The 10,984-nt window shown below is 42.3% G+C and overlaps 3 protein-coding genes across 3 annotated transcripts in view; 1 reads left to right on the top strand and 2 right to left on the bottom strand.

Annotated features, from left to right (window-relative positions):
* Nucleotides 1–2,094: 2,094 nt before the first annotated feature.
* LOC126565583 (vitelline membrane protein 15a-2-like) lies at nucleotides 2,095–2,631 on the bottom strand. Its single transcript, XM_050222775.1, has one exon. The coding sequence runs from the start codon at nucleotides 2,519–2,521 to the stop codon at nucleotides 2,096–2,098; it is 426 nt and encodes a 141-aa protein (XP_050078732.1). The 5' UTR covers nucleotides 2,522–2,631; the 3' UTR covers nucleotide 2,095.
* A 1,895-nt stretch (nucleotides 2,632–4,526) lies between these two features.
* On the top strand, nucleotides 4,527–4,891 carry LOC126560559 (vitelline membrane protein 15a-1-like). Its single transcript, XM_050216517.1, has one exon. The coding sequence runs from the start codon at nucleotides 4,550–4,552 to the stop codon at nucleotides 4,889–4,891; it is 342 nt and encodes a 113-aa protein (XP_050072474.1). The 5' UTR covers nucleotides 4,527–4,549.
* A 5,465-nt stretch (nucleotides 4,892–10,356) lies between these two features.
* The window catches only part of LOC126565466 (uncharacterized), a 117,563-nt gene continuing 116,935 nt past the window's right edge, over nucleotides 10,357–10,984 (bottom strand). Inside the window, exon 2 of the mRNA XM_050222648.1 lies at nucleotides 10,357–10,957. Within this exon, the coding sequence (XP_050078605.1) occupies nucleotides 10,370–10,927 (558 nt within the window). The 5' untranslated portion in view covers nucleotides 10,928–10,957 and the 3' untranslated portion in view covers nucleotides 10,357–10,369. The remainder of the gene's footprint in view (nucleotides 10,958–10,984) is intronic.

Raw genomic sequence — 10,984 nt, 5'->3', positions numbered from 1 at the left:
CTAAGGAGCAGCATCTAAACGGCAATCGGGTCTGTAAGATCGCGCGCAAGCTTCTTCAAAATGCCAGCTAGCTGATTTCCCTTAGCGACGATGTGCCCTAGCTGGTCATGAAAGCTCAACTTATCGTTAAGGAGCACTCCTAGATCTCTGACGCACGTAATGGTATACGTGCAGATTAAAGGATTACGCTTTCTGGCAAACGTAACCACAACGCACTTATAGACGCATATCTCCAAGCCATTCGTACAGCAGCAGGACTGGAACGCACTGAGAGCATTTTGGAGATGCAGCTGATCTTTCTGGTTGCGTATCGTATCGGTTGCGTTTTCCAACATTGGCTGGTTAAACATCCAATCTCAAAAAATTCCCGAAAAATTGAGACTAATATGGGGGCGGTGGCGCAGTGTTTCAGTATGGATGATCGAATGCCATCTGGGCTAGATGCGATCGAGGGTTTTGGTCGATTGAAGGCGCTGATGACCGATGGCGATCGGGTAACTAGTATTCATGGCATCTAGGGGAACGTTTAGTAATGCATTACTTATTGTGATTCTCAGTTAGTCATATTTTAAAAGAACTGCAGAAATAAACAAGTAATTTTGTTGGATAAAAATACAGATCGTTGTATCTACTTTTATTTGCAAACAACGATTGTTCAACATGTTTTACTTATTATTTATGTGTGGCTGATGTATCTAATAAATTTAAATTCGCCTTTAAAACTTCTGTATGGCACAACAAATTCTGTATCCTTCCTTTATCCACCCATCCAATTAGGTCTTAATCCAGCAAATTAAATGGGCAATCGATGAAACAGGGACCCGTACAACAGTTTTGCGACAGCTGTTTGATGCAACGTTCACGTCAACAAGCGCAAACTTCCCTTTGCTTTCCAAACCACAAGTCTAACGATTCGTTCGACGTTCAAAATCAGTGGGGCCATTTTTTTCACTACCCACAACCAGCAGCTTGGTGCACTCTGGTACAAAATGGTGGAAAAAGTTTGACATCGTTGTATGAAAACCGTATACGAACACGAAGAAAAATAAAAAAACGGTCCACGCAACGCTCTCTCTCTCACACACATACACATGACGCATTTCAACGACCCCATAACACTGGCTCTGATGGGCTCACGCTAGGTCCAGAAGGTGAAGCGTTTTCGTGGGAAAGTGTTTTTTTCCCATTTAACCCGATACTCGTTCAAAAATTTCTCGCTGATCGTTCAGTGACAGGGGGGAGGAAGGGCGGAAAGGAATGCAGTGTCAATTTAGTCGTGATTTTCCACACTCTGCATGCCGAAAAAGTGCACTGCCGAAGATCGTGATCAAAAGCAAACATTTAATTTTAATTAAATTTGTACCTCCCTCCGACGAACGATGTTCTTGAGTGCTTTCCATTACAGCTGGATCGGAACTCGGAACAAAAAAAAAGAGGGACTTTGAAAAGAATGATATAAAATGTTATCATGTTAGTTTTAATTCCTTCTTTTTATTGCTGATGTAAAAAGGAAAAGCCTTCGATCAAATATGATCATTGATTGGTGCTATCAAAGGAATACTTCAAAGCGAGCGGCTTGTTCTGGGGAAATTAATTTTCCTGCTGTTTGAACTAGAACTATTCAGTGGAGCAAATAATGGGAAAGGTGTTTCGTTTTTTTTCGCCTCTATGTTGATTTACTGGTTGTTTGAATTAGCTGTTCAAATTCAATTTGTAGCCTTTCAACCATTTTCATTTGAAACCATTCAATTTTCTTTCAATTTTTCGGATACTTTTTTTCTATTGCTGTCCCGTCCCAAACTCTCCCAATGTTCAACATCGCATAACTTGGTTTAGTTAATTGTAATGAATTCTATTTTCCTCAAATCAAATTGCAAATCAAACACAAGATACTAGTGGCTAGTGGCCGCCCACGATGGCGACCGTTTTCGGAGGTCAGTTCTGTGGCCAGCTGACTTGTTGCAGCAACACCTCTTCTCAGCGGCCGGTTGCGTTCGTCCTTCGAGCCGGATCCGTTTCCATGTTCCAATATAGCCGTTATTCGTTCATCCATCCGTTGCTCCATTTCGGTTCCGGTGTTCGCGGTACCTACTGCTTAGTCCTCCAGATCGAAGGCGGATGCCTGGTCAGCCTCGGAGAAGGAACGGTATCCATGGGCTGGGGCGTATGCGTGGTGGGCGGCCGGGGCAGCGTAGTGGGCCGGGGCGGCATGGTGGGCGGGCGCGGCGTATCCACCGTGGTGAGCTGGGACGCATGGCACATGGGCTACGTTGGGTGCGCAGCCGACCAGCAGGTTAGCGCCGCACTTGACATGCGGAGCCTTGGCGGCGTAAGCGTGGACAACCGGGGCCGAATGGTGAGCGTATCCACCGTGGTGGGATGCGGGGGCATGGCCGTAGCCGTGGGCGGGTACGTGGTATCCTCCCTTGGCCGGTGCTTCGTACTTGGCCGGGGCCGGGTAGTCGGCCATGGCACCAACGACGACGACGGAAAGGATGACTGCTGCAACGATGGAGTTCATGGTGCTGGTTTTTGTTGGTGGTGGTGATGAGGTCTTGAAGTGACACTGGCTAAAGAACACTGTTCGATAGTGAGAACAAAACGTTGACTGATACTGTACCACCGGCCAGCGGTCAGTATTTATAATCGCCCGAAAGCGCCGAAATTTACACAAATCCCCAAAAAAAAAAAAAAACAAAAAACACCACCGTCGGTTTTCCACCGTCAGCAAACTTTCAACTCCCGGCGTTGCGTTGGTGCTGCGGGCAACTTCAACTTTGTTTTTCTCTCTCCCAGCTGGAAAAGCAGCTCCGTAAGCGGGAACTCGACAGGCGGGTGCTATGCAATTTGGGTTGTGTTTTTTGCTTGTTTCTGTTTTCGGCCGTTAAGGTGGGCTTCCTTATTTTTCACGCTTCGTCACCAGGGTGCACTGAAAGGGTGCATAAAAAACAGGCGACAAAATTGGCTATCGCTTGTTTTTTCCGTATCGATAAATTGTCCAATGATTTTGCAAGGTGGATGATTTTTTGTTTTGCGAATAAATTGAACCAAATGACACACTTGGACGGAAACAAATGGTTCAATTCTTGGTGGAATATTTTTCAATGAAGCACAATTTAAAACGATTTGGTGCACATAATGACAAACGGTTTAATTTTACTGTATGAATAAAAATGTATGTTTAAAAATAATGGTTAAATTTTATAATAAGATTATATTATTAAATCATAATATTTAACCCTAGCGATGAGTGAGGGTTGATCATTTAACTATTATTCATAAAACTCATAAAATTTCATTTTTCTCATCAAAAATACCATTAACATCCTTAAACACTCATTACGTGGTTCAATCTATGAAGAAAATTAAAAATCAAAATGGTAGACTAATTGAGTAAATCATAATTCAGTTGATGCTTCCACTATTTCAATGCTCATGTTCTTTATATAGCGCATTTTTTGTGCATTATTTACGGAATTCGAAATGTGTGGAATAGTTTGACGAATTCATTAACACGAACCAATTACACGTTCGGACTACAAATCACATTATTTGAATAAGTTTTTCTTGAAAAAAGGCCAATCAATACTGCGCTATCTGCAGAAGAAGTTTTTTACATTAGTTTTATTAGATCTGAAAAAAAATATTTTTAAACTCTTCCCTAAATCTTTACATGACGGTTCAATCAAAATCTGAACTTCCGTGCAGTTAAGCGGTGTATTGACAATCAAACAGCTGAATGCTTGATGTTCAACAAGATCCCCAAGCAAATGATTGGCCCAGCTCCATGTGATACGGAGAATTCGATTTGTCATGAAATAATTGGTCGAACTAAATGCGTTTTTCATGGCACTATCGCAGCAAAATGTACGTCTTTTTCGGTATGGTTCAAATAAAAGACCATTTTTGCCATTTAATTCAAATAAAATGTTCAATCAAAAGCACTGATCACTGAATAATGGCGAATGATGATTTATTGATCGCGTTCATCTCAATAAAATCTTTTTGAAGCATTTTCGTTAATAAATCACATTATTTAATTGTATAACAAGTTGATTCAAAGATTTTGGACAAATATTGCTTATAGCCGTTTCGTTTTGTTTCTTTTCAAACAAAAAAAAATGAATTCAAAGTCCAATCTGAGTAAATGTGATTGTATCGAGTTAATGGGCACAAAAATCACACAAACGTTTCGATTTTGTTTATGCAATATGAAAGAATAAGAAACAAACAACAAATAATGATGTCTGCATAATCATTTCCACCGAAACAACCTTACGCACATTTTCGAGCCTTATTCATTGATGCGTTTAGCAAGTGTGCGTGATGCCATTTTTTTCGGTCTAATATCTTCCACCTCATCGATCACGATCGCAAAAAAAAAACTCCAAACAATCGTCACAAAATGCTGATAACGAATTGCTTTTGGACGGTAGGCCTCGATATAAATTGTCATTTACCAGCCGTTCAAAGTATTAGTCCACTGCTAATAACGCCAACAAGAGCACACCAGCTGTTCATTCACAGTCAACCGTCACCGCTACTAATCATGAAGTGCATCATCGCCGTCGCTACCGTGCTGTTGCTGGCAATCGGTTCGTCCCAAGCTGACTACCACGCGAAGGGTTATGGCAAACCGGCCGCACACTACGGAGGTGGCCACGGAGGACATCATGTGCCGTGTGGATCGAATCTGCTGCTGAGCTGTCACCCCAACGTTGCCCAGGTGCCCTGCGTACCGGCTCACGGTGGACACCACGAGTATCATCACGCTGCACCGGCCGCTCATCATGCTGCACCGGCTTACCACCACGCACCGGCCCCGGCACCAGCATACCATCATGCCCCGGCTCCAGTGTACCATCATGCACCGGCACCCGCCAAGTACTAGAGACACGCGTAGAATACCAGTGGATTAAACCGTGCTGTTATTTAAATTGATGGAGTATTATGATATATTAAACAATTCTAATGTAAAACTAAACAAGCTGATACTAATGTGATTGTTGAGGGCATCGCGAAAGAAAGATGGGATGGAGTTGCTTAAGAGATGTTCACCCTTGAAGTTGGAGAATAGTTGCTTGGTTGGTTCAGTCCTCTCGATTCGCTTATGCCAAACAAAATCGAAATCTAAAACGAATTCAATCCTTTAATTTCTTATGCAATTTCTTACGCAGTACAAGCTGACGTCTTTCATAATATTTAATAGTTCGTTTTTCACCTCGATGATGTTGAAGAGCACAACCTAAACGTGCTTACCTAGTCCTTATTTCTCCCTTTTCTCAGGATTATCCAAGGTGAATACCTTTAGAAGGTGCTGCACTGTACCTCTAGCCGACAGTATTGACATATTAGCGATGATTCTTTAGCCTAGACAAAACCCTTTGCTCGATGTGGTTTGGAGGATCAGTCAAGGGTGCCACTGTCAGTTTGATTTTCTTGAGATGGCTCAAATGGGTGATATGCTCCAACTGTTTTGCCCACTGTGTTGTGCCATCTTTTTAAACCAGATGCATCGGCTCTAGAGATGACACATCGATGGCTTGCGCACCGTCACGTCTTCCCTCTTTTGCAAGAAGGTTTGCTTCTTCGTTGCCAGTTATACCAATGTTTGCTGGTATCCAACAAAGAACGATTTTACTGTATTTCATGGTGGAGACAATCGCCTGTATGTGAGGGTTTTGGATGGAGCCCTTCTCCAGCACCTTCAGCACATTAGCGCTATCATACAGTGGCTTCTTCTGCTGCTTTTGCGATTGCGATGTAATTCCACAACCGGCAGAGTAGTTTTCTATTAAACGCTATGATGTGTAACACTAATTTTCCTTAGCGCATTCATTGTTGTTCGTTGGCGCAGGTCCCAGATGAATATGTTATAATCACGGATATGAATTCAACGCCGTTAAGCAGTTTTGGAACGAACCAACTGTTGAATAAGAATTTAGAGAGCTAAAAGTCAGTGCTTTTGAATCTCGAATTAAATTCGTGAGGTGGAATTCATACAACGATCATTTCTTAATAGATCTTACTAAAATGATGCAAAACACTTTGCACTTTCCCATTTTTATGAACTTGACAACAGCATTTCCTTTGACTTGGTTTCAAATCCCTGGATTTGTTTCTACTTCCAGAAGAGCTTATTTTTTTCATTGTACTGTTCATCAGCAAGCGATGGCCATCGGCCATCGAAAGCCTCATTAAACAAGCGACGAACCAATAGTCTAAATTTCAACCTCAATGACATAATTCAAACTCAAACCGATTATACAAATTAACTCGTTTTTTATCTTCCTATTTTCAGGATACATAACCAACAAAGAGAGTTCATTACAATTTCTCTGTTGACTTTGCTCAGGTAATTACAAAATAATTCAACAATAAATCAACAGATCAAAATAATTCCAATCAATTACAGAATACTCATTTAACAAAATTCTTTCTTAAGTGGTTGATGACTGCTCTCAATTATTCGTGGGCCAAAAAACAAACAGATGCGTTGTTTTTTTTCCCAGCGCTCCAAGCTTGTTGCTGTGGTCGATCAAAGTTGAAACCGAAACGGAAGCAAATACAATATTTCGCTGCGACAGTTTTGCAACGCGATGCAATCCATCGGTCATTGGCCAACTTTCGTGTTGCCGAGTGGAGTGCGAAGGAGGATAGGGCACAAACAAACCTAAACAAAACCCAAACAAAAAAAACCTAAAGCGTACAGAAACGCATTGCTAGCACAAACTAACCACAGTCTGTTGCTGTTTGCTGTTGCTGCTGCTGACATCGGCATCAAACATTTAAACCCATCAACCGTCCCGTACCGTGCGTTGTTTTCCCCTGGCAGGGGGGGAGGGGGGGGGGGGGGGTTGGTTGTCTTTTATTTTCCACCCGTCAGTCGGTACGGCTGACAATTCAACCCTTTTAACCGCACACACATACACGTCCGCACTCCGCTGGTCGGTTGAAACGGAATGCCAAATCAGCTGTTGGGCAGTCGGTTCGTTGGTCACTGCAAACAAAAGCACTGTGCCGAGCCGAGTGGCGACCCCGCCATCTGGGTTACGTAGCACCGTTGCTGGCCCAGCTTCGTTGTGCATAATGTAATGAAATGCGTCAGTCGTGAAGCATTGTTTGTCTTCCTGAGTGGTCCATATATGTGAGTGTGTTTGCATTGCTACTGCTGCTGCTGCTGCTGCTGCAAACGATTGATGTCCTTTTCGGGAGGTCAGAAAACGGTGATCCGGGCGACCATTCAAATGCCATTCTATGCTCTGCAAACTGTAACGCAAAGCTCTCTACGACAAACGGTGTCCATTTGGCAAATGACAGGATGAAGAGCTCGCTAAATTAAATGCAGATCGCTCTGGAGGCCATCAAGAGTCTCCCCTCGTCAGTCGTTGCAAACATACATTTCTGATTTTATTTAAATTAAAGGCAGCAATTAACAAAAAGTGGCTTGAAATTCTGTCCATGCTGCTAGGATGGGGCCTGGGTAAAACCTTTAATTATTTTTTAATTTAGCAAAAACCTGTCCTCACCACATGTCGATTTTTTTTCTTCAAAAACACATGCTTGTCGCGTTATCCATTTCAAACCAGTTTTGAAACCAGCACGCAGAAATCATTACCGACACAAAAGTACTTTCATGAAGTAATAAGCATAAATTAGGTAAAGTACACCCTAAAGGTGGCCCGATACAGACGGTGCAGAGCGGAGCAACATTTCGCGATGACTTTAAAATGAAAAGCCTTCGGGAAATTGTTCGCGAAAAAGTACACACACTACACCGTGTACTCGACTTTTTCCTCCCTTTTTTGTATGTTCTACTTATCGTGGTGCTTAGCTTGTTCTTTCTTTCTCTTTCCTCGAGCCCCACACTAAACCTGAACCAGCCCGAAAGGGAAATTGTCGAGTAAGGCAACATATACTCTTTAAAATACGAGCCAACGACGGGTGGACTCAGAGTGGATTTTAAACAGCTTTTTTTTTTGTTCGTTCTTTGAGATTGTACTTCCATTCCCCTGCCAAAAAAGTACACGCGGTACACGTGGAACATTAATTCGAATAAAACTCTGCCACATTTACACACTCACACATACGCGCACCGAAGGCTGTTTGGTGAAATTACTTTCACTTTAAGCTGTTCGATGAAAAACACCGACCGAAAAAAGTGGTTCCATGTACAGAGCATTAACATCCAACTCCAGTAGCGGGCAAATGTTGTTCTTTTCCAATTTTTTGTTGTACCTCAAGCCGAGAGGGTGAGATTTTTCCTAACCCATAGACCAGCGGCGGTGGAACAGTCGAGTGAAATGGTAAGATAATAACCAGAGATTATGCGTTTAGCACAACACTCGTACATTATTGGGTTACAGTTTGTGGAAATCCCAAACAGCCAGGAACGGAACTTAAATCGGAATGGTTTTTCATCGGGTTCACGCGCCGCCAAAACGTGCACAGTGAAAGGCGCACGAATTGAATTTTATTGCCAGTTATGAGTAGCGTTTGGGTGCTGTTTATTGTTTTGTTCTTAGTTGTGTGTTGTATTCGCTGAAAACCAGTTCTTCAGCGGTAATAAAGATAATTGTATCAATTCTTTTTCTATCGTTTCCGTACTAGGGGATGTATTTGTTGTTATTATTATGCATTTGTACTTCTTTTGTTTCATTTTGTGTTTTTATCTACGTGATTTGGCATATTTGGCATAATATTTTGTTCCTATATTATTGCGAATAAACGCAATGGTTGAAAAATAGTAGGAAAATTATTCTGAAAACATTTAAATTGTTTTTATTCGTATATGAATTTGTATTTTTGAAAGACATTTTCTTGTTGGAACCGTGAAAGGCCTTCGTTGCGTGATGTTTTGTCATTCGAAAACAAAGTCCTGAGATTTGCGAGGATCTTAATCGTGAGGAGACACCTTATCCTTCACCTTGCATTGTCGAAGAAAAACCTTCACACATTGTACACATTCATAATCGATAATCGATCGTCTAATCCGGCTAATCGATTTATACTCAAGGGCAAAATAAAAGCTATGTCCGGTAAAGCAGCGCTGGAAAGTAGTGGAACTCTCAGTACAGGAAAGTAGTGGAAATGGCCCCCAAAGACCCCTTTTTCTTTTCGTCATAAAGCAGTGTTTCAGCCGAGAAAAGTTAATGTTGTTATTTTTTTATTTGTACGTTATTTGAATGTAGTCGTCTCCTAGATTTCATTTTATTTAAAATTCATTTTTAATAAAAAAGAAAATTTGAGCGTTTAATCAAGAGTTGGATAATGAATATCTTAATAAAATGGCAGTTTTTGTAACCAATTCATTGTTGAAATTAACAGAACTGGTTTATAATGAACCAGTCAGTTATGTTTGATTGTAATGTTTATATCACGTATCTTAGGCATGTTCTTGAAGACTAACAGTAAACAGTGAAGACAACACTAAATACAACATTCGCATTAAATTTGCGCGTTTTGACTCTTTGCACTCGATAGTAGTCGATAGTTTAGAAATGTTTCATGAAACGCATTAATATTGATGATTTAAGGATTTTTTTTGTGCAGTCCTAAATCCTTTCACACTCGTAACACACTTCAGTTTGACACACCAAAACAAATACAAAATCAAATCTACAAATCTGGATGACTCTGAACTGAGTATTCTTGAAACAAATCGGTTTTTTTCCAACACACCTCATGAAACACGTCGTTGGAACTTCTTGCAAGCTTGGCTAGAGACTGTCGACAACAGCCAACAATCAGTTTGGTTCGTTAGAATATTGTTCATTATATTGTATCTATCATTGCTGGCAAAGAAAATATTACTGTCGAGTTCAGGCTGCCAATTTTTAGTGTGAACTAAAGCTCATTAATCACAACTGCTTCTTAATTAGATTGGTAACCAATTCGTCGGCCATATGTCCGTATGTTTTTGTAATTGGATGAATTGAGGCTTCTTATTATTAAAGACAAATTATTGAACAAACAAAATTAGCAAGACAAGGCATACAGCACTTGACCTTTTTGTCATTTAAATTGCATCATCTACGGTTGGCTTATCAACCAACCTAATACGTTAAAGACCAAAGAGCATGCTTTTAGAAACCTTTGCTGCTGCTAACTTGAGCTCCAACTATTACACTGCAAATGTAAAATAAACTTAAATTCAACACCATAAGTATACAACATTCGTTTTCCCTTTTCTTTCATAACTTTCACCCCAAAACTTGTGCAACAAAGAAAACCAACGATCAAAACGCAGATACACACATGATTCGATTGTTTGTCTAATAAAGCCTTGGTTTATTGGTGTCTTTTTATCCTAACAGCAACAAAAACACTTCACACTCTGTCGTCCTTTACGCTCCGTTCCGTTCACGCTTCAGTCCTCCATCTCAGCCTCGAAGTCGCTCGATCGCTTACCGTAGCCGCCGTAGGCAGCCGGTTTGCCGTAGCCCTGCTCCTTCTTCGCCTCGTAACCTCCGTGGTGCATCGGGGGCGCGGCATGGTGTCCGTACTCCTTCTTCGGTGCCTCATGATGGTAGGCCGGTGCGGCGTACTCCTTCTTCGCCTCGTATCCACCGTGAGCGGCCGGAGCATGATGGTAGGCTGGGGCCGGGGCGTGGTGGTACTCCTTCTTGGCGGGTGCGTGGTAAGCGGGTGCCGGGGCATGGTATGCCGGGGCCGGTGCTGCATGGTGGTAAGCCGGGGCCGGTGCAGCGTGATGATACTCGTGGTGTCCACCGTGGGCCGGATGGCAGGGCACGTGGGCAACGTTGGGTGCGCAGCCGACCAGCAGGTTAGCGCCGCACTTGACGTGCGGGGCGTGGGCAGCGTACGTGTGGGCTACGGGTGCCGCCGGGTAGGCAGGTTTGCCGTAGCTGTCGGCCGCACAGACACCGACCAGGGCGCAGACTGCAATTGCAACGAGGAACTTCATGATGATGTGTTTGTTTTCCGGGGACAGATACTGTACTGAAGTGACTGTTGGTGGGGC

This window comes from Anopheles maculipalpis, chromosome 3RL (genome assembly GCF_943734695.1).
Source record: "Anopheles maculipalpis chromosome 3RL, idAnoMacuDA_375_x, whole genome shotgun sequence".
Classification (NCBI taxonomy): domain Eukaryota; kingdom Metazoa; phylum Arthropoda; class Insecta; order Diptera; family Culicidae; genus Anopheles; species Anopheles maculipalpis.
This window is presented reverse-complemented; position numbering and strand designations above follow the sequence as displayed.